Genomic DNA, 23096 nt, shown 5'->3' with positions numbered 1-23096 from the left:
TTCTTAGTTGTGTGCAGCGTTTCCCCTTAGACTAGAGATTTCTATCTCAAGGCCCCTAGTAAATGCGGATCACAGCCATTTTGTATCAATGCGTTCACAGTACATAGTCGTTAAAATAAAACTTTGCAAGATCAACAGTTACTTGTTAAAGCCGACCTCTGCCAGCTATCTTTTCTTTAGATTGAGATGCAGTTGCTTTTAACTTATTTCTCATAGTTTGTATTGTTAATGTAAGGTGTGCTGTTTGGCATTTTTAATTTTAATAAAACAGATCATTCTATGTGAAATATTTTTCATAAGTTACCTTATCTCTAATCAATTGTGCTTAGGCTGGTTTATTTTCCCCCTTATCTTAAATATGTTCCCATAGTGTTATACTGCTTAAGGAATTTTTGAAATGGAAAACTAACTGATTATTTTGCATTTTGACATTTTTCTGATTTTTTTTGAGTGAGTTCAGGCAAGTTCATCGTCACACATAATTGTGTTTTTTACAGTATATATTTTCTTTATCTGTCTGTCCACACAGGCACACAGTATATATACTCCTTCACTGTGTTATAAGAGCACTAAGTGGATTTCACCATAAACATCACAAGCCACAATCCATATATGAGATTAAAATGACGTATTTTAATGCTAATATTATTTTGCCTCAATGAGGATGTTTTTATTTTTATTTTATTCAATCTGAATCGGTGAATTTAACAAAAAAAGCTCCAAATGCCATCATGTCTAAATTTAAAAGCAGCATGATACGAACAACAAATCTGTGTAGTACTTACATATTTAACAGTATATAATTTAGAACTCTCTAGAAATCTAAAGTTGTTCTCCTTTTTTGCACACTAGTTGCCTTGTTTTAATTGTTCTCCTCCTGTGAAGGTGTAATGCAGGATTTGATGATAACTAATTAGGCTGCTGCCTACGGTTTAATTAGAAACACTAGCGCATGTCTTAGTCCTCCTTTAACTTTGGTTGCATTTCCTGCTTAGGTGGATAAACACAAAGAGAACTTGGCTGCCATAATGATCACGTATCCCTCTACAAATGGCGTGTTTGAAGAGAATATCAGTTCGATCTGTGATCTGATCCATGCTCATGGGGGCCAGGTATACCTGGATGGTGCCAATATGAACGCCCAGGTAAGAAAACATGGCATTTCACAAGCTTTTTTTTTTTTTTCAGCTTAATAGTTAACAGCTTGTCATTCTAGACTTTTTTCAGATTGTTATGTAACTGCACGATTAGCAGTTATCTAAGGTTTATAACTGTTCAATAGTAAAAACTGATCTTGCAGAGCTCTTTGTTCTTGGCTATGCGTCAAAGTTTATGTAATTATTGGAAGCAAAAAAGCACGCGATGTTTGTAATTGTAACACTAAGTCTTCGCTCATTGAAGCAGGTTCACCTCTTCCTTCATTTTATCAATGCCCTTTCAGTGTCTGTGCCAAGCATTCTCCCCCCCCCCCACGTGATTGCTTTTGCTTATTTCACCCCAACTACCATTTCTCAAGGTATTAGAGATGGGTTGGGCACAAAATGAATGTTCATCGAGTTTACAAAGAATAAAAACAGCAGTGCACCTGCTCGGAGGAGAATGAGCTGCATCTACAGATATTTAGGAATTCATCGATCATTTCTGATTTTTCTCTTGACATAAGTGGTAAAATTTCAACAAAGACTGAACGTAGGATTAATTTAACTACTAACAGTGGTGTTTTAAAAGCTCTCAGTATGTTTGTGGTGCAAAGTGTTCTGCCATTTGATCAGCAATTTTGTAAACCTGCAACTTGATTGTTTTGTTGAGCAGAGCCACTGAGGTTCACTTGATGTCTGTGGAATGATTTCATTTTATGTTTGTCAAAAACTGAATCAAATTCTTAATGATTTCTGCTTATTGCCCTCCATATATGAGGAGTGATCAAAACGTATGCCAAAATGACCACATACTGTACATGAAGGAGAAGGTTCTTGGTGATGGTGTAGGCCATACTGACACGTAACAAGTCCTCATTATGCTAATTTGCTTTGCTTTCTTGTTTATGAACGTCCATCTGGGACAACTGAGGAAGCCTGTGAACCATCTCTTTCTGGATCATAGCAATGTCCCCCGGCTCACACTGCACAGGTCAGGTGAAGGTGCCAAACCCACTGTTTTTAAGACGTGGCCCTGTGGGAATGACCAGTCAGCTGCAGAAGTTATTCTTGGTCTGGAGATTGGGGGATATACAGAAGCTTCATGAACATTATGACAAGGGGAGCAGTGCTCATGAGGATTGAGTTTACAAATGAAAGTGGTTTGGTTTTACTAATGACTCTCTTAAGATGTCAAACATTAAAAATTGTTATCACCCCATGTAAATAGCAGTTTGACATCATTGAGTTATCTAATGCACAATACAAAAAAAGATGTATATATTAGTGATTATTTATTCCACAGTTAGTGTGCTTAACTATAAAGATGGCATCAGCAGGAACTAAAACAGATTTGATTTGTGTCTCCGTTTAAGATGACGTCAACAAGACCTAAAACAAATGTAATTTGTATTATACATACAAATTAACTATATACTGGATACTTTTGTAAAAAATTTGTTTTGATATTTTTAACCTTCACTGATTAGTGTCCTGACAGGACTTTCCCAGACTTTCTTGGATTTAGATCAGGCAGGTCTGCTTTATGCTCTGCCATTTGCAGCACTGGCTGTAAACTCCATGGAAGATTTCAGAACAGGATTTTTCTGTGGCCCGTTCTTTTTGTTGCCCCTCGTTTATAAAGATGTGATTTGATGTAGGAGCACTGGCCAGTTTCGGCGATGTTGAGCGTATATTCGGTTTCCCGTCAGAGACTAATAGTGTCTTGTAACAGTTTGTGCCTCTCTGTGTGCTGATATTTCTGTTTGCATTCACAGCTCTTTGGTCTTTTATGCCAACTTTAAAGTATCTCCACCATTTGCTGCTTAATTAATATCAAATAGCTCTGGTGAAAATGTTTAGGCTTAGATGTGTCTAAACAAAGCATATTAGCCTAATGCTAGTTTTTGGGATCTTCCACCATTGAACTGTATGCTTGTGTGAAAGATATTTGTCATCGGGGCTTTCCGTGTAGCAGAAGCCTACAGATTGGGACTTTAATGAGAGGAGTACTTGTGCACATTTGCTTGCATGTAGTGAGGAGAGTATAACTTGAAAGACACCAAGAGGAGTCTTAAAGCAGATTCTTTGTGTAAATGGTGGACTTCCTCCTATGAAGAATGATTAGAGGGGCAGCGTAAACACCACAATAAAGGTGTGCAGTTCATGCTGCATTTGTGAAACCAGCAGTGCAGGAATAGGCTGCCTTGTTACATTTTTTTTTTTTATAAACATGGAGCTGAATGTTTTTTTATCTTGAGTACTAATATTGAATTGAAGACCGGATGTTTTATGTGACTAGGGGGCTCTGCCCCTTGCTGGCTCCGCTCGCCAACCCCCGTGCAGGCCCTACTCGCTAGTCATTACCTGGATCTGCCACTTGCGACGAATCGTGCTGTGCTTTTGGATAAACACGAATATCAACTCTGACATTGATATCTTCATCTTTCAAAACTATTATCGCTGACAATTCATCACGTTAGTTTATTATATATGTGAGTGCGATCTTTCGGATTCATATAGAAATCCAAGAAAACTTCTTTGGCCTTGTTTTTCAGAAAAATTTCATGTAAAGTGCGATACTTTTGGACGTATGGATTTGTATCCATTATTGGCTGTAGAATTTCTAATACATCCAATCGTTTAACTCTTTCGATTCTATGTTGCATCGCTTCTCCGTGATCATAAATATAAACCTGACTGAATTCTGGTTTCTTTGAAATTAAACTTGTAGCAGCTGTCATATCCCCTATGTCTATATACTCGATCTCTTTTCGCTGTTCCGTTATTTCACCGAGTAATACTTTCTGTTTGTTAGCGCTAATGCGATCTTTACTACCAGTTTTTTTGAGACTTTTGAATTTTAGTACTTTCATAATCTCTAACCTGCTCTGCATGTGTATGGCGCCAACGTTTTTGAAACTCTTTACAACGTTTTACTTTTGTTTTCTACTCTCTTGTCTTTTCTTCTTCTACTGTTTGTCTTTTATTTCCGCCCCCGCTTGGACTTGTTAGGTTTTCAATTAATCTCTTGGCGCAAAGTCTCGTCTCGCGGGACGTGAAATTATCTCTCTGAACCCGTCTAGTCTCGTCCAAAGATTTTTTTATATAATAGAGAGATATATAATGAACACAAATGATATTCTAAGCCAGCAATTGGGCAATAGTCTTTGAATTTGCCAGTAAAATAAAGTCACTGTGGGGTACTGAACTTGAAACCAAATGAAACACAACTGCAGGAGCAAATCATCATTTAGACAAACGCAAAACTGCACTAATACAGAAAAATACTTTCTTGTACATGCAAGAATAATAAATTGTGTAAATAAAGTTTGAGAGCCCTTCTGCATTAGCAACAAAGTCCATCCATCTATCCATCCATTATCCAACCCGCTGAATCCGAACACAGGGTCACGGGGGTCTGCTGGAGCCAATCCCAGGCAACACAGGGGGCAAGGCAGGAAGCAATTCAGGGCAGTCTCCCTCCTCAATTCCAGATGATTGGTTAAAGACAAAATTCCTTGTTGAAATATTTTATAACTGCTTTTTAAGATGCCATTAATGGTCAGGTGTATTTCTAGTATATTTTGCAGTTTATTTTCCATTAATTTTAAGGGCAACTGCATTTTTTTTCTTCAAGTTGGATATTACTTGGCTTCCTTTCCTCTATAGATCCCAGGTGAGACAAGTTAAAGAATCCTATCTATATGGTTTGTTTGCTTATGTTTTGTTCTTTTCTGACCTTGGCAGGTAGGCCTTTGCCGTCCAGGAGACTACGGGTCAGATGTGTCTCATTTGAATCTTCACAAAACATTCTGCATTCCTCACGGTGGAGGAGGGCCGGGGATGGGACCCATTGGAGTGTGAGTAATAACCTTTGGGTTTGTGTTTAGTGGCTGCAGGACTTAACTTACAGCTGTAAGATTATGGAAGCAACTGGACTGTGCTCTTCTGATTTGAAAATGACTTTGGATAACAGCATCTGCTAAAGATGCAGATGTGAATGATGGAAATGTGCGTATATGTTTTGAGGGAAACTGTCTGCAGGAGGCGTGGATTGGCCTTGGGAACTGGATTTGCCTTTGTACAGTAGCTTATATTCAGACATGTTCCAGTGTAAAAATCAGTAAAGATTACACATTAAACACTACGTATTTTTCAGTTTTGAACTCAAAGTGGCAGTGTTACTTTTCTAATTAATACAGGTAAAATTCCGCTACAATGAATATCTTTACAACGAAATTTTCATTACAACAAAGTATTTTTATGGTCACGACAGTTTCCCCATATGACATGAGTCTATAGGAATCTCGTTACTACGAAGTACATTCAGCAGATACTTTCATTACAACGAAGTGCACAAAAGACCTTGAAATGCCTGAATCATCCACAGAGCAGTTAGTTCTGTGGCCGCAGCTCAGTTGTGCACAACAATCGCCAAACAGAAACACTCATTTTTTTTTCTTTCTTCAAACTTTGCTCATACTGTTTTTTTGCTGTTTTTATTTTCGATGGTTTTCAGTGATAGCTTTTACTTGTTGCTCATCAACATTTGAAAAACATCCATTGGAATTTAACTCATTGTCACCCTTCTATAGAAACGGCAGACACGAAAAAACGATAACAGATAGATAGATACTTTATTAATCCCAAGGGGAAATTCACATAATCCAGCAGCAGTATACTGATACAAAAAACAATATTAAATTAAATAGTAATAAAAATGCATGTAAAAGCAGACAATAACTGAGTAATGTTAGTATTTACTCGCCCGGGTGGAATTGAAGAGTCGCATAGTATGGGGAAGAAACGATCTCCTCAGTCTGTCAGTGGAGCAGGACAGTGACAAAAGTCTGTCACTGAAGCTGCTCCTCTGTCTGGAGATGACACTGTTCAGTGGATGCAGCGGATTATTCATGATTGACAGGAGTTTGATTAGTGCCCGTCGCTCTGCTACAGATGTTAAACTGTTCAACTTTACTCCTACAATACAGCCTGCCTTCTTAACAAGTTTGTCCAGGCATGAGGCGTCTTTCATCTTTAAGCTGCCTCCCCAGCACACCACCGCGTAGAAGAGGGCACTCGCCACAACCGTCTGGTAGAACATCTGCAGCATCTTATTGCAGATGTTGAAGGACGCCAACCTTCTAAGAAAATATAGTCGGCTCTGACCTTTCTTGCATAGACCATCAGTATTGGCAGTCCAGTCCAATTTGTCATCTATCTTCACTCCCAGATATTTTATCGGTCTGCAACAGTTCATGTTAGAACAAACATGCAGCTCTCCTTTGCGGCAAAAAGAAAAACAACGTTGCCACTGAATTCAGAATTTCGCCGTCGACACTGTCAACTTTCTTGAAAGACAGAGCAAAAAAAGAAGAAAATTCTCGGGTTGCAAATGTATGTGAACTGCTGCATTTGAAGATGTCGAAAAAGCAGTTTTTATGTGGTTCAGTGATGCTCATTCAAGAAACATTCCTACTAATGCGGCACTCATTCAAGAAAATGTGAGGTTTGTAAACTCTCTTGGGACCTCACCCAACTGGAGTACACGCCGAAGAGCGTCCCGAAGTGCGATCTCGGCGTCTGTACGAGTTAATAGCAGGCTCACAGATATGCTGCATCTCTCCTCCAAAGTAAACAGAAAAGATCTCGATGGGTCATGCAAGGTAAGGAGCATTGTAAACGCAGATAACAGGATTACTTGGTCCTGCCTGTCTGCTGCATCTGCGTATAGCAGAGTGGCAGATCACGTTACAATAAATAAGCGTGCCGTTCCTGATTCAAGCTGAATAAAGCTGGTTTTGCTAAAGTACTGAGACTCAGCCTTGTGTTTTGGGGTGCAAGACAGGAAGTTATAGTGTGACCGTGAATGATTTGCTTCTATGGCGCCTCCTATTGGCCTGCCCCAGCAACGGACAAACAATCTTCCACAGACGCTGCAATCGTACTTTGGGATGCACTTCAGCGTGTCGTTCCAGTTGGGTGGGATCCCAAAAGTGTTCAGAAACCTCACAATATGAAAAAGAAGAAAAGGATGATTCAGCTTCTGGTTGATAACTGTGCTGCACACAACATGCTTCCACATTTAGATAATATTCGCTTTGAATTCCTCTCACCCAGTTGCACGGCAGCGCTTCAGCCATTGGATTTGGGCTTCATTCACAACCTGAAAGTGTATTATGGCAAGAAATGCTGAGAAAAATTCTCATCAACATAACTTGTAGGCAGGAGGAGATTAAAATTAATGCGAAAGAAGCAATTGAAATGAAAGCACTATAGTAACAAATACAGAATCTCATTACAATGAAATATTTTTTAGGTCCCTCTGAGTGCGTTGTAATGGAAGTTTACCTGTAATTAAAAAGGAATCCATGAGAATTTTTTGTTCTCTCATAGAACAGTGTGTTTTTTTTGTGTTTATATTGACAGTAGAGCCCCATTAATACAAACCACAGTAATCCAGACATTTGGTTTATCTGGTTTGGGTTTTCTGTCAAGGGAAACTATTAAGAATAATTATATGGAAGAAGGAGTAGCAATAACTTAGTTATGAATGGTTTTCTGTAAATTATTCACAGTTATATTTACCAGCATGAGCTCACTTAGCCAAAATTCATATTGTAGTGTCACACGGCTACATGTGCCAAGTGCAGATGAGATTTTTGCTCTTTGACGTAGGTCATGGACCACTCGCTGTTGCTGCATAAAAGTTGGAATTCATTTGCAACTTTTGTCAGTCTTGTTGTTTTTCTAGGCTTGCCTGCAGCTGGCTCTGAAGCCCGGCTATTGGTGATTCACCCCCAGGTTGATGCTACTTGGCAGAGATGTTACAATATTAACAGTGTCGTTGTTAACAAGACCAGGATTAAGTCCATGAGCACTAAGCAGTAGCGGGATTAGAGCAGTGATCAGTAATGGAAAGGGCGTTCTTAGAAATGACTCGCCCGCCCGCATTATCCACTTCAGTTTTTTGCATGCTGTATTGCTTGTTTAATGTGTGATTATTAATTATTTATTATTTGTGGTTTGGTTAACAGAAGAAAAGTTAAGACTATTACAACATCAATGGATCAAAAACTAAATACACTTTTTTACATGTATAAGGAGGAAATTTGAAAAATTGCCCTCAAATTAAGGGTGAAAAACAAATTGTTTCTGGTGGGGATTTGGGGAGGTGAATATTAGGACAGGAAAGTAATCACATTTTTGTGCAAAAGTGGTGATTGATTTAGCTAACATTTTGTTATTTAGTGACTTTAAATGAAACTGGTACATAAAAGAGAGTTTCTGGTTAATCCTACCCCAGCTGCATTAACGGGGTTCTACTGTGCGTATGAGTGTATACGTATGTGTGACTATTTCAATCAAAAAGACATTTTTAATTAAATTCAAGCTTTGCTTTTTTAAAACTGCACCATGTGATGCTTGGAGTCTAAACTTGATGTATTCCGTTTCTTGCCGTGCTCTCCTCAAACTCCTTGTGTACCTTTCACTGGATTGAAGGAGTTCAGAGAATCGCCGGATGGAATTTCCTTTAATTATTTTTGTCAATAATTCTTTTAGAAAGAAGCACCTGGGCCCCTTCCTGCCCAGCCACCCCGTCATCCCACTGCAGGCCGATGACAATGCTCGTCCTTTGGGTACCATTAGTGCTGCTCCATGGGGATCAAGTGCAATCTTACCAATCTCCTGGGCTTACATTAAGGTCAAATAGTTTTTCATTTTGTCATCAGCCCGGTGTGTGCTTTGTGAAGGTTTAAAATATATTTTTTTCTGTTTAAACCATAGATGATGGGGGCCAAAGGTCTAAAACATGCAACAGAAATTGCAATCTTGAATGCAAACTACATGGCAAAAAGGCTAGAAAGCCAATACAAAATTCTTTTCAGAGGTTCAAGAGGTAAGTTAACATAAGAATATATTTTCAGGATATTTGCCTTGACTATTTTGTCAGAATGTGCACGAGGGGGGAGTCAAGCTAAAGTTAGAAAATGGGATTTACTAGGAAATGGATGAACCTTCACAAAACGGGTCATGTCAGTTCTCAATGCACTTGTGCCACCTGCCTGGCAGTGCCAGGATTCCAGCAGAATAAAAGGTCCTTGCAAACACTCGTGCACCGCTTTCTTCACGTCATCATCTCTATCTATCTATCTATCTATCTATCTATCTATCTATCTATCTGACTAGAGACAGATGTGTGTGTGTTTGCGTGTGCTTTTGCCTGATGATGCCAGAAGAACCATGTGAATTAAATGCACATCTGAACAATGTATGTATGTGGCTTTAACACGTGCAAAGAATTGTATACAATAACTAACTGTGGTGTTCACCCTACATATTCAGACATAGAATGCATTTTTCTCTGATACTATCAAAGGTGACTCCAGGTAGGTGGGTATAATAATTATCTTTCAACAATCATGTTTATTATTACTGTCCTAAGCATCAGGTCAAGAGAGCCACCGCTGTTGGTCGCAGCAACAAGGGAAGTAAATAATACAAAATGTGCAATCAGAGTTTAGTGAACACCCTTTACACAATATGCTAACAACAGTGCATACAAACCCCTCTGGTCACTGGAAATGTGAACAGGGGCCCACAACGTGGCATCAGACGGTGGCATTGTGGACCGACTCAAAAGATGTTCCATTATGCATGTCAATAGAAGTATTTCAGTAAAAATAGTTGCCTGTGCAGCCAATATTTGGAAAGGTATCACTCAAAGATCATGTCACATGGCTTGGATTGCCTAGAAAAATTTAGAAACCATAGTAAAGACCCCAAAGAATTATTTGCTGGGTAATCTTTGTAGAACAGAACAGAAACATGTGCTGAGCTCTAAAACAACAACCCCATAAAATAAATGATGACGGTTATTCGTTTCATTGCTGTCATAACTTTTACAAGCTTGATATCAGCTGGTAGATTATTATCCAGATGTTTAAATGGCAAGAAGAGGGAAAATTAAATCTGTAGGGTTTCACAAAAGGATGTGCACGGACTCCTAAAAAGAAATATGCCAATGATGAGTAAGCATTTCAAAAGAAAAATATGTGCCACTCGGTCTGACGTACACCCCTGGCAAGTCTCTGACCTTAATCATTCCTTTGGTTGGCATTAACTGAGTCCAGTGCACGGTGGCCTCTTTAACTTGGTGCCTGCTGAGCATTTAATTTAGCTTTCAGAAGTATTGTGCACGACTGGTTTATAAGTTTTTTTTAAGTTAATGTATTACAACAGTAAATACAATCCGGTTATACGTATTTCATCTTGTATTGTTCGTGTCTTTTTCTAATTTATCTAACTATTTCTAATCCTTTCCAAATCCCAGGATACGTTGCTCATGAATTTATTCTAGATGTCAGACCATTTAAGAAATCGGCAAACATTGAAGCAGTAGATATTGCTAAAAGACTGCAAGATTATGGTAAGAACTTTTTTTTTTATTGTCAAGACATGTTTAAAATGTTTCTTACTCTTAACGTGAGGAGAGTGGCGGCACTGTGAGTTCTTATGAAGTTCAGCCATATCTCCTGCACTTCACAACAGGTAACGCTCCTGAAGCCAAGCATGTTCGGCCGACCTCTACTTGAGTGGGAGCCCATCTATCAAAAGTTTGGTTTGTTGCTAGAAGACGTGTTTGTTAGACCAGCAGCTCTGCCTCAGTGCAGTGACAGGCACACTGCTGCAAAAATGGCACCATCCTGTAGAATAAGACATAAAGCTGAGGTCCTGACTCTCTGTGGTCATAAAAGATCCTGGGCATTTTTCGTAAAGAGTAGCGTTTATCCCAGTGTCCTTGCTAAATTGCCCATCATGACCTGGCCATCCCGTCTCTTGTCTCTCGCCACTTCACCACTTGATAACTAGTTAGATACTTTATTAATCCCAAGGTGAAATTTACATACTCCAGCAGCAACATACTGATAAAGAACAATATTAAATTAAAGAGTGATAACAATGTAAGTATAACAGACAGACAATAACTTATTATAATGTTAACATTTACACTCCTGGTGGAATTGAAGAGTCGCATAGTGTGGGGTCTCCTCAGTCTGTCGCTGAAGCTGCTCCTCTGTCTGGAGATGATCCTGTTCAGTGGATGATGTGGATTCTCCATGATTGACAGAAGTCTGCTCAGTGCCCGTCGCTCCACCACAGATGTCAAACTGTCTAGCTCCATGTCTACAATAGAGCCTGCCTTACTCACCAGTTTGTCCAGGCATGAGGCGTCGTCCTTCATTATGGTGCCTCCCCAGCACACCACCGCGTAGAAGAGGGCACTCGCCACAACCGTCTGGTAGAACATCTGCAGCATCTTATTGCAGATGTTGAAGGACGCCAGTCTTCTAAGGAAGTATAGTCGGCTCTGACCGTTCTTACAAAGAGCATCAGTATTGGCAGTCCAGTCCAATTTATCATCCAGCTGCACTCCCAGATATTTATAGGTCTGCACCCTCTGTACACAGTCACCTCTGATGATCACGAGGTCCATGAGGGGCCTGGTCCTCCTAAAATCCACCACCAGCTCCTTGGTTTTGCTGGTGTTCAGGTGTAGGTGGTTTGAGTCGCACCATTTAACAAAGTCCTGGATTAGCTTCCTGTACTCCTCCTCCTGCCCACTCCTGATGCAGCCCATGATAGCCGTGTGTGTGCTGAGCACACTGGTTCACAATGGCTGGTGCCGCATCATCCAGGTGGAGGTCTACACCCAGTTGGTGGTTCAAGTGGCTCCTGCCTCTTTTTGTGAAGCGCTTTAAGCATCTTGAGAAGAAGATGACGACATTGCATTTATAAAGCCCAGTCCTGTCGTGCTACTAAAACACACAAGCGCTCGTACCTGAGGTCATACATTGGCTGCTCATATTCACACAGTAGATTTGTTGAACTTATTTACTGCTTTTATATTTTGTGCACTGCCAAAAATATTTTGATGGTGTGGTGAAATATTTTTGGGATATAAAATACCACGTGACTTGGAAGTGACATATACGGTGTCTGTAAAAAGCCAAGGGGTCAAATGTACTTTTCATAGGCACTTTAATGCTGTTAATAGTTGGCTGCCATGACAGAGAGAGACCAAGCTAAAACAAACTGGTAAGGATAAAATTAAAATGAACTCCTGCAATGCAGGCGTGTAAACACAAATACATTACAAACAATGTAGGAGGTGTCACATTGGGGGCATGAATGTCATTGACAACACAGAAGCATCTGCAGTCTGATAATCAAACTGAACAGTAAACCATCCTGGTCATGTCCCTTCACCTCGACAGGCGTTTTCCCTTTTTCTCCTTTAGCTTCTTGCAGTCCACCTTTCATTATTTCACAACTCCTGTTACTCTGCATTGTCATTAAGAGTTGGCTTCCATCATCATCATCATCATCTCTTACATAAACATAAAAAGGCAGGACATCTCATAAGATAAAATCCTGCCCATCACAAAAGTACAAAATCGCCTATCCATCCATTAACTAAAGCTGATCAAATCAATCCAGTCATGGGGAGCTGGAAAATTAGTAATAAAGTGAATGCTAGTGATGAGCATTTCTTTCTTTCCTTCTTGTGCCAGCGCCATGTTGCCAGTGTGAAGCAGGTCTTGCTGCATAAACGTGCTGTTTGAATGTCATTCTACTGTGAGACTTGACATTGTTTGACTTAATTACTGAACACCTTTGCCTGTCCTTTTATTCTGCAGGGTTTCATGCACCTACTATGTCTTGGCCAGTAGCGGGCACCCTGATGATTGAACCAACAGAATCTGAAGACAAGGCAGAGCTGGACAGATTCTGTGATGCCCTCTTAAATATTCGACAGGAAATTGCTGATGTTGAGGAAGGACGGGTGGATTCAAGGATTAACATTCTAAAGGTCTGCCGACTATTGTGAGCTCTGTTTTATGCAGATATTGTGAAATCCAGCCACAAAATGGTAAAGCATATTTTCTTATTTTAAAAAATTGTAGATGGCACCTCACACGCTGGCCTGCATTTCATCAACCACCTGGGATCGTCCATATCCTAGAGAAGCAGCTGCCTTTCCACTAGTAAGCAAACTGACATTTATTTGCCTTGTCTCTCTTTACATGATGATGCTTTTTCTGGTGTGCGAGGAAACTGGCACAAGAAGGTGGCATTGAGGGTCAGCCTCCCTTAGGAGATACCAGAGCATACTGGTACAAATGATGAGACAAAGAAAGCACACTACTGAAGTGTGTAAGTGAGTCATGGCCAATAAACTGCCAGTAACTGGGGTCTGGAAAACTTCAGGCCATAGATTGGTGCTAAATTTATGTCAGTTGTACTGGTGGGAAAACCAGTACCAGTAGAATGACTCTGAAGTGCTGGGGTTTGGAGGATACAATTTAGAAAAGACCACCTAGAGCAGGAGTGTCTGTTTTATCTTGGTAGAGTAATATATTGCTCTACTTTCCCCTTTGTATTATTAAGATGTAGCCTCTGTCAGAACGCCTCAAATCCCACAGACTTACCACTGTTTATAAGGTATTATTGTATATAACTTCTCTTCACCTTCCCTTCTATATCTATAACCTCAGGCAATTGGGTATAGTAAAAGACAAGCAGGAGTTAAATTACAATTTAAACAATGTATTATTGGTAATATTCATAAATAATAACAATATACAAAGTACATTTGAATATTGGCAACCATACAACCTGATTAAATGGTGATGTGTAGTTTCAGGCGGCACACCGACTTGTTTGTTACTTAATGTCTCTAGTTGAGGCATCATTGGTGCTCAGCTTTCTTCAGAACAGGCCGCAAGCCTGGCCAATATAGCTGCTGAGTTGTGCTCTTCATTGTGTTGTCTTCATCATCAGAGGTTAGTAAGAGATAGAATGTGGTTGAGCAAGCAGATTTATAGATTCTCTGTCCAACCCCTAGAGCCAATAGGGCATCGTGGTACTTAAAGGCCTCTGAGACAAGCCAATTCCAAACAGCCATACTTCAGACCAATGGGGGAACAGAACATCTTAACACCTGCCACCTCCCAGGACCATATGTTAAGGTAACCTGGCTTCCTTGTGGGGGTTGAAAGATTTTAGCAGAGAAATACTCGCCAAACTGGTTTAAGGCACATAATTAAAACTCTGTCGTAAAACTACAAAGAGACTCAGTTGTAAAGGGGGTCAACGTGAATGCTTCTCACTAAAGTAACACTAATTTACATTGCTTTGCCTAAATTACAAATAAAGATATACAAAATATTTATCAAGTTATATGCAAAATGTCACATCACAACAGTGTCGAACTCCAGGCCTGGTGGGCCGCAGTGGCTGTAGGTTTTCATTCTAACCCTTTTCCTAATCAGTGACCAGTTTTCACTGCTAATTAACTTCTTTCCCTTCATTTTGATAGCCCTGTTTTTAAGGATTCAGGCCTATGAATTCATTCCTTTCTTAATTAAATGGCATCCAAACAGAAATGAGACATGAAATGAGCCAACAGATGACCAGCTAAATTGGGGCTTCAACTTTCAACCAGTTTCACTCCAAGCAGTTCCTTAATGAGAAGCCGATTGTTCTTGCTGTTAATTAAACCCGTTATTCAACTCCACGGCTCTCATTCTGCCACAGCAGACGTTTCTAAAACTGTTGATGGTCTGTTTTTCCTAAGAACACCATCAAGACGTTTTGGTGACCGTGGAGATCAACCTTACCGATACCTCCACCTTTCTTTATTTTCAGATATTGTGTGATGGGCACAGGTGAGCTGCTCACGTGGCGGCTCAATTTGTGTCTCATTTATTGTTTGACTGCTAGTTCAGGAAAAAGAAACAACTAAGGAGCCTGAGTCAAGTTAAATAAAATGAAGGCAAAAGAAGTTAATTAGCAGCAAAAACTGGTCACTAATTAAGAAGATGGTTAGAATGAAAACCTGCAGCCACTGCGGCCCACCAGGCCTGGAGTTTGACACTCCTGACCTTGAGGAAGAGGCTTCTCTTGTGTGCCTTCCTTTCTCCTGCATGTGCACTAATGGCTCACTGGCCAGCATACTGGCTGGGAGCTCTGGTTTCTCCTCTGGGATGAGCCAATCCGACGGCGGAGCTTCACTTCACGTGTTTCACTTGGCATTTCTCTTTCTTGTTTTTCTCCAGCCTTTTGTAAAGCCAGAGACCAAATTTTGGCCGACGATTGCTCGCATTGATGACATTTATGGAGATCAGCATTTGATGTGCACTTGCCCCCCAATGGAAGTTTATGAATCCCCCTTTGAACAGAAAAGAGCTTCTTCATGAACGGACAGTGTTGTTTGTTTGTTTGTTTTAATCAAATATTTCCCTCTGGATGTTGGAAATAAAACTCTGGAGCTGTGCTGAAAACCGGCCAAGGAATTTGAATATTTTCATTCATGCTGCTAAGATTGAGAAGGAAATCCTACAAATATTTCTGGTGCCACGTTTTCTGTATTGCCGTGCCTCAGATTTCTTTTTTTATTATTATTTTTGTATGCATTCTCTCGCATATGCAAATAACGGCCTTGGAACATTTCTGAGCAACATGTTAGCAGTTTAAAGCCGGCCCTGTCCTAGTTTACTTCGTTTTACGTACTCCATGTGGAACTGCCAGATGTGCTAGCGCCATTGTAGTTGGCAGCAACGGTTGTATTTGTTTTTTTTAATTTAGAAAAGGAGTAAACTAATGTCATTTTTATAGGATGTGGGTTTTTTAAACGTTCTGAGATTTTACACTTTCTATTGTAGCATACCAATAAACATATACAGCTTTCAGAAGATTTGAGTTTGCATTTTATTATTATTACTTTCTGCTCTTCTGTATAACCTGCATATGCCAGTCCTGGTACATTTTAAAGCGGACCCCCAGCCCACCCCCCTCAAACTTACTTGCCTTACAGACGCAGAATTAGAACGGCGTTGGTACCCTTCTACCATTTCAAAAAGACTTAACTGGGACGAGTCCTTGGCATCCACCATTGTTTATTCCACGGTGCAGACCCTTTACTTTTAATTGTGCCCAGTGCTTGCTGGGATTGGCTTCAGCGTCTTCACAATTCTGCTCAGGAGAAGTGGATTTGAAAAACAGATGGATGAGAAATAAAACCCTTTAGATCTTCGAATCCGCTGATTGGTTTTCTTTCTCTTCCGTGTTCATTGTGATGCACAGAGCTGTCTGAGGAGGAAGTGTAACAAGTACATAATGGCCTACGTAACAGATAGAAGACCATAGCCAACCGCTCTGGACGTGGCTGCTGAAAGAACCAAGGAAAACATCAAGAATGATTTGAGGTACAACTCTGATGTCACACTAACTGTTGCTATTTGAATGAAACTGGGCTTCATAGGAGAAGACGGACATGACAAAGGCCGAATGGAGTTTGTTTATATGCATGTTGGCAAGCTACAGGCCTTCTGGAGAGCAGTTTTGGTGAGTCAGATCTGTTTATAGAAAAGAAAGACCCCCGTGACCCTGTGTTCGGATTCAGCGGGTTAGAAAATGGATGGATAATACAAAGGAAAAAAACATGGAGGAGGCTCACCAATGTTCTGAGGAGGCTCACCAATGTTATGGGGATTCTCTGCAATAAAAGCTGAAGTTCATCGAGGCCCTCTGGAGTAAATGGTCCTGTGCTGTGTCAGAAAGTCGCGCCTTTGCAGGTCGGGGTCCAAAACCGGCATAAAGACAATCGAAAGCAAACGTATGAGAGTACCCGGAGAACACTAGAAAGTTCTGAAGCAGCCTGCTGGGAGTCCTGATCTGAATCTAATTGAACATCTATGGATAGAGCCTGTGGTGGGCTGGCGCCCTGCCCGGGGTTTGTTTCCTGCCCTGCGCCCTGTGTTGGCTGGGATTGGCTCCAGCGGACCCCTGTGACCCTGTAGTTAGGATATAGCGGGTGTGATAATGGATGGATGGAGAGAGAGCTGAAAGCCACATTGAGAAGAAGGCAGTCATCGGACTAAGAGAACTGTGGTGGGCCAACGTGCCAGCCGAGAGGTGTAGACGTCTTATTCTGAGCTTGAGAAAGCACTGGATTACAGTTATTGCATGAAAAGGGAGTTCTACAAAATTATTAGTTTACTGGTCCTGATCATTTTCTCTGCCATTTTTTTTTATTGCTTTTAACATTTTAACAGCAGTCTGGAGTAGCGTGCGAGCCGAGGGCTGCTTTTGCTGCCTGCTCAAATCTTTTGTTTCCAGCGCCTTGGTCTGCTTCTCTCTGTATCGCGTTTAATACTGCAGTCAGCTGGGCAGCACTAAAATGTCCACCCACCCAGTCTGACTGCCTCCCTCCCTCCCTCCCAGTCAGCTCGACGCCATGTTCTCTGTTGCAGGACCTTGGCATGTAGGGAGCCTGGCATCAATGATATTTGTGGAGCTGTAGCTCCGAAAGGTTTAATGACTGCAGCGTGCTTTTTTTTTTTCTTTCCATTTTTAAACAGGTTTTAGGATTCACCACCAGAGGGCATCAGGGACTTGAAATGACAGAAACTGTAGGGCACTACGCCACCCCGCTCACCTTGTCTTTAATTCATGTGCACCTCAAAGCACACAAAGCGACATCCTCTCTGCAGTGCCACCTGAATAATGCAGGACGTCGCCATTGTGCAGCACGAGGTGGTGATCATGTTGATGTCTGCTCTGCCCTACACATGCAGCATGGTGTGACCCCTGCATTTTTATACAAACACCCAGGAGTGCTCACAATAAAAAAAAATGTAGAAGACGTCTTTAAATGAACGGAGCACAGAAGGGCTGTGCCTCGGATGGCAGAGAGGTGTGCACAGCAAAGGGTGGGCATCTTGAATTATGCTTGTGACTGCATGAGTGACGGCAGGTTTGGGGTTTAAGGATGGATTTTTTTTTTTTTAAACAAAATTAATAAGATTAGGCAAAAAATCCTGAAGTACTTTTGAAATAATCTGCTATTGTGTGATAAGGAAGGTAACTTTGGTAGGATGCTCTCTGAATAGAAAGATGAGCAAATATTTTCATGTACACATTTGTGTTTGTAAGAATTAATTCTGAATGCTTTGAAATTGGCTCAGTCCCCCCCATCTTTCACCAGGACAAGAAAATGCCCACCTATAATATGTCATTGGCTCCCCCCCCCAAATTTTAGGCCCTCTACACCCAAAACACATTTTTAGACCACCTCATGACAAAGACTAAAGCAAGAGGACTTGAAGTTGCGCCAGTCACATCAGCCCACCCCAGGAGTTCACCTACTGATGGGATATGAGGGGTCAAAGTTACTCCATTTCACAAAGCTTTCCCAAAAAAAAAAAAAGAAAACACGGGGCTCAATCACATCGGCACGTGGAGTGTTGTGTTGAATGACATCGAGGTTGCTGATCATGCAAATGAAAATTTACAGCTCAAGAAAATGAAAGGACCCTTTGTAGTCCGAGTACAGCGTCGTCAGTGAAACTTGTAGGCTATTGATGTGCTCAGTTAGAGAGAGCAGCAGAGGGGCTTGTTAATCAGTTTCAGCTGCTTTGGTGCACTAGAGGGGCAACAATGAGACGACCCCCAAAACTGGAATGAATGGTTTAACAGGTGGAGGCCACTGGCATTATTCTCCCCTCATCTGTTTGTTTTTTTCACTAGTTTTGCATTTGGTTAAGGTCAGTGTCACTACTGGTAGCACGAGGCGATACCTGGACCCTACAGAGGTGGCACAGGTAGCCCAACTTCTCCAGGATGGCCCATCAATACGTGTCATTGCCAGAAGGTTTGCTGTGTCTCCCTGCACAGTCTCAAGGGCATGGAGGAGATTCCAGGAGGCCGGTTTCATCGAGAACTTCACATCCAGCTTTTGAGAGTTTAAACATTCATAAACATTAAAGTGTCCACTACTGAAATCGTCACCTGTGAATCTAAGATGTTTAAGAGGCATTGGCGGTTGTCCAAAGGTGTAAAATATTTGGCCATTTCAGTACACTTGAAAGCGACAACTGAACAATTCACCGGCAGCCATCAACTCACATGCAGATCCATAGGTGAAGGGCTTAAGCATTTCACTCTTCTAGTGCTCCTGTGTAGTATGATTATCTCCTGTACCGTCATCAGTCCACACCTTGAACCTGTCCCAGTCATTCAATACATAAGACACAATGTTCCTCCGGATATCAAGAGTGAGCCTGATATGGCCGTGCAATATGTAACACAGAGAATGGAAAAGGTAGGTGCCATCTCCGGGCATGGAAACCACTCGGTAAGTGACAGTTGTTTGATCGATGGTGATCACCTCGATAGACATGTTAATGCGGGTACGGTTGGAATGATAAAGGAAATGGGTACCTGAACAATGTAAAGTAAGTCTAAAATACCTACACAATAACTATAATCGTAATAAATGAACAATAAAACAGCGGAGAAGCTGTGGATTAAATAAAAAGGCTGTAGTTATCAGAATGAACCTGCCAAATTTCAGCCTTCTACCTACACGGGAAGTTGGAGAATTAGTGATGAGTGAGTCAGTCAGTCAGTGAGGGCTCTGCCTTTTATTAGTATAGATTGTCAATCCTTATGATTTAGCCCCCTACAGACGTCTATCAGGGGGTGAAAAGTGACAGATTTCTAGTACAATAAATATTTAGACTCTAAACTGAAGCACACATTGTAATATTTCAAACACATAATGCAAATCGTCTTGTTTATTATGTACTTCTATCTCATGAAGTAAATCGTTACATTTCTTATCAACACCTCAACTTTGGGAGGCTTACCTGAATTCAGAGATTTTACGGATTTTCTTTCCTTTCCTTAAAATAATCCTATGCAGAAAAAAAAACAAATAAAGCCGAGCTCTTCTCGGGTGTGCACAGGCCATCTCCAGAGGTGGAAGAATGCATATGGCAGCTCAGGACCGGCCTCAACAGCAGGCGTATTACCAAACAGAAATACAACAAGCCTCAGGTCAGGTGGGAAACAAGGGGTCACCTCGAGAAGTTGGGATCTTCTTCTGCTGGTCTTTCAGGTTATTTAGGCGTTCTTTATTTTATGCCATCACATTTTATGATTTTTTCTGATTTCCACGTTTAGCTTACTGCAATGCCACATGAAAAACAATTCACCCTCAAAGCACACCTGCCGTCGGTCCGTCCACCTGCCCGCTGTTTGGATCGATCAGTTGGCCAACCATCACTTGTATCCGCTACTGTTGATAACATTGATTGTGGCCGGTTTTATTTTTTAAAATGACCCTCTGGTGACAGAGAATATGGAAATAAAAGGGTTTCCACCGTAGGGCCTGCAATTGACATTTAATGGAGATGGTTTGAGAGACCCTCAGCAGAAGAAGAGCTCAATCCACCAGTCATGTACGCTCATCAACAGCCTGCTGCACGAGAGCTTCATCGGAGTCAACAATATTTCAGGTTTAAAAACAAGAATGAGGCAGATGAAGACAACGAATGTGCCTGAGGAAACAGCACTGCACTGATGAAGAGGCGAATGAGGTGGGCTAATGGCCTGGCACCACTGCCTTCCATTAAGTAGACAGGCTACACTGACGCTTTTCCTACCGCTACACGTTTGGGTCTGTCTTATGGATTTTGGTCTACAGATTACAGAAATCACCTTTGCATTTTCCAATCATCTGTTTTCAGAATGTTTCCTCTCCTCCTTATAAATCTACGGTCTTGAGTACAAAAACTACACGTGGAACGTGTGCAGCGACCTACAAGGGTGGCACAGCTACCAGGAATGCAGCTCGGATACACCAAGAACAGCGAATGTCCATTACATTACACTAAAGGACCTCGCTGCTCCAGATGCACTTTGTCACACATTGTTTTATGTGAGTAAAGAAAGCAGACTGGCAATAGTTATTTTCAAAATAAAAAAGAAGGAAATAGGAGTTCTGAACACAGAAATCTAAATAACTGCTGTTTGCAGGAGTTTGGGGCTATTAGAGTATCTGCGTGTGTACTGTTATATTTAAGAAATCATTACAAAAGGTCACTTTCAAGTATAAAAATATTAATTGACATGTGAATATACTACTGGGTATCAATGTCTGGAAACGTTTATTATCAAAGAAAGATCAAGTTAAATGACAGAAATCTCAATACATGCCAAAAATCCAGTTCACCAAGAAGGCCCCAGGAGTGCCAGTGTACTCACCAGTGTCGACCTGCAGACGGTCCAGAAATGTAATGGAGTGCCAGGTTATATAGCGCCTTGATGTGTGGGGTACGAGTCACAGGAGGTTCTGCTCCAGCTTTATGACACACTGGTGAGGCCTCGTCTGGAGTACTGGGTGCAGTTTTGGTCTCCAGGCTACAAAAAGGACAAAGCAGACCTAGAAAAGGTCCAGAGAAGAGCGACTAGGCTGAGTCCAGGGCTACAGGGGGTGAGTTATGAGGGAAGATTAGAAGAGCTGAGCCTTTACAGTTTAAAGAAAAGAAGATTGAGGTGACCTGACTGAAGTGTTTAAAATTATGAAGGGAATGAGTCCAGTGGATCGAGACTGTGACATAAAAAAACCTTCTAATGTTTCTGTGAAATATATTCCTTTACCAGTTTCTGACTGTGCTCCTGTGTTTCTTATTGAACTCATTTTTAACACAGAGAACAATAAACACATACTGGAGTATTGTGTGATCGAATAATTAAGGCAAGAGTTAAAGGTAAGCTTATTAGGACTATAGTGACAGCAGCAATGACGCATGCAGCTGAGACATGGCCAGTAAACAGAGCGCAGGACAAGAAGGTAAGATGTGGCAGAAATGAGAATGTTGAGATGGATGTGTGAAGTGACAAAAAAAGGAGAGAATAAGAAACAATCAGAGGTACAAGGAAATGGGGAGAGACATCTAAGAAAGTACAGCAAAGATGAAGTGGTACGAATATGTGATGAAGAGAGACAAGGAGTATGTGTGGTAATGGAAGTACAGGGGAATAGAAAGTGAGGGAAGCCAAAGCAGTAAAACAAGACGTGAAGGAAAAGGGTCTGACGAGGGAGGAGGTGCAGGGCTGAGCTATTTGGAGAAGGTTGATTAAGCACATCAAACCCACATAAAGGTGGGAAAAGAGGAAGAGAAAGAACAATAATAACATAGAATGAGTTACCAAGGACTTCATGGACCTTCAAAACTCAACTTGACGTTACTTTGGAGGAAATAGCTGGATAGGACTGACGGCCTTTGTTGGGCTGAACAGCTTGTTCTCATTAAGCTTTTTGGATTTCTCAAAGCTGCTGACATTTATTTAAGTGACTCTGTGGAAGATTTGACATTAAACGTATAAAGAACTGTAACAAAACAGAAATGTTTACTTGCACTTTGAATGACATTAAAAATACATAATTGTGCAGTCACCTGCTATCTATCGCCTCTGTCACCACTAATGGTCACATCTCCCCTGTAGCTTGGGTTGCTGCTGGAAGAGGTGTTGGCGAGGCCAGCATGAGGCGTTCACCTTGTGGTCTGTGTGTGGATCCTCATAACCCAGTGCAGTGACGAGGACATGGTGTTGTAAAAATGGTGCCGTCCTTCAGATGCCACATAAAACTGCACTCCTGATTCTCTGTGGTCATAAGAGACCCCTGGGCATCTTTTAAAAAGAGAAAGGCTTTTATTCCAATGCCCTGGCAAAATTGCCCAGCATGGCCTTGTGCTTTCTAGCCCACTAATCATCCCCTGCCTCTAATTGGCTATCACTCTGACCACTTAACAGATCATGTGTGCAGAACAGAAGCGCTTTGAGTAGTGATAAAAGCTCTTTATAAATGTAATTAACTAACTTACTTCAATGAATCATTTATTTGGCAGCACGAATACACAAGCCCTAAGTATACAGCACGCCATGTTGATTTTATGGTTTGAGAGACGGTGTTAAACCCTGGCAGCTGCTTCAGTAAGCGAAGGTCAGCTTGAAACTGCTTGGCGGCCAACCTACCACTTCAGGTGAGCTGCAGTCTGCATTTGGTGCGTGCGGAGCTCAAATGGGTGTAGGTGGAAAGAA

At 41.2% G+C, this 23096-nt stretch overlaps 1 protein-coding gene across 1 annotated transcript in view; it reads left to right on the top strand.

The window, feature by feature from the left end:
* gldc (glycine dehydrogenase (decarboxylating)) overlaps nucleotides 1-15900 on the top strand; it is a 73485-nt gene extending 57585 nt beyond the window's left edge. Inside the window, exons 18-25 of the mRNA XM_039759593.1 lie at nucleotides 996-1145; nucleotides 4887-4999; nucleotides 8703-8844; nucleotides 8928-9039; nucleotides 10474-10569; nucleotides 12842-13014; nucleotides 13109-13189; nucleotides 15263-15900. Coding sequence (XP_039615527.1) covers nucleotides 996-1145; nucleotides 4887-4999; nucleotides 8703-8844; nucleotides 8928-9039; nucleotides 10474-10569; nucleotides 12842-13014; nucleotides 13109-13189; nucleotides 15263-15403 — 1008 coding nt within the window. The 3' untranslated portion in view covers nucleotides 15404-15900. The remainder of the gene's footprint in view (nucleotides 1-995; nucleotides 1146-4886; nucleotides 5000-8702; nucleotides 8845-8927; nucleotides 9040-10473; nucleotides 10570-12841; nucleotides 13015-13108; nucleotides 13190-15262) is intronic.
* Nucleotides 15901-23096: the final 7196 nt, after the last annotated feature.

This window comes from Polypterus senegalus, chromosome 7 (assembly GCF_016835505.1).
Source record: "Polypterus senegalus isolate Bchr_013 chromosome 7, ASM1683550v1, whole genome shotgun sequence".
Taxonomy (NCBI): domain Eukaryota; kingdom Metazoa; phylum Chordata; class Cladistia; order Polypteriformes; family Polypteridae; genus Polypterus; species Polypterus senegalus.
Note: the sequence above shows the minus strand (reverse complement) of the source record. Positions and strands in the feature narration are given on the sequence as shown.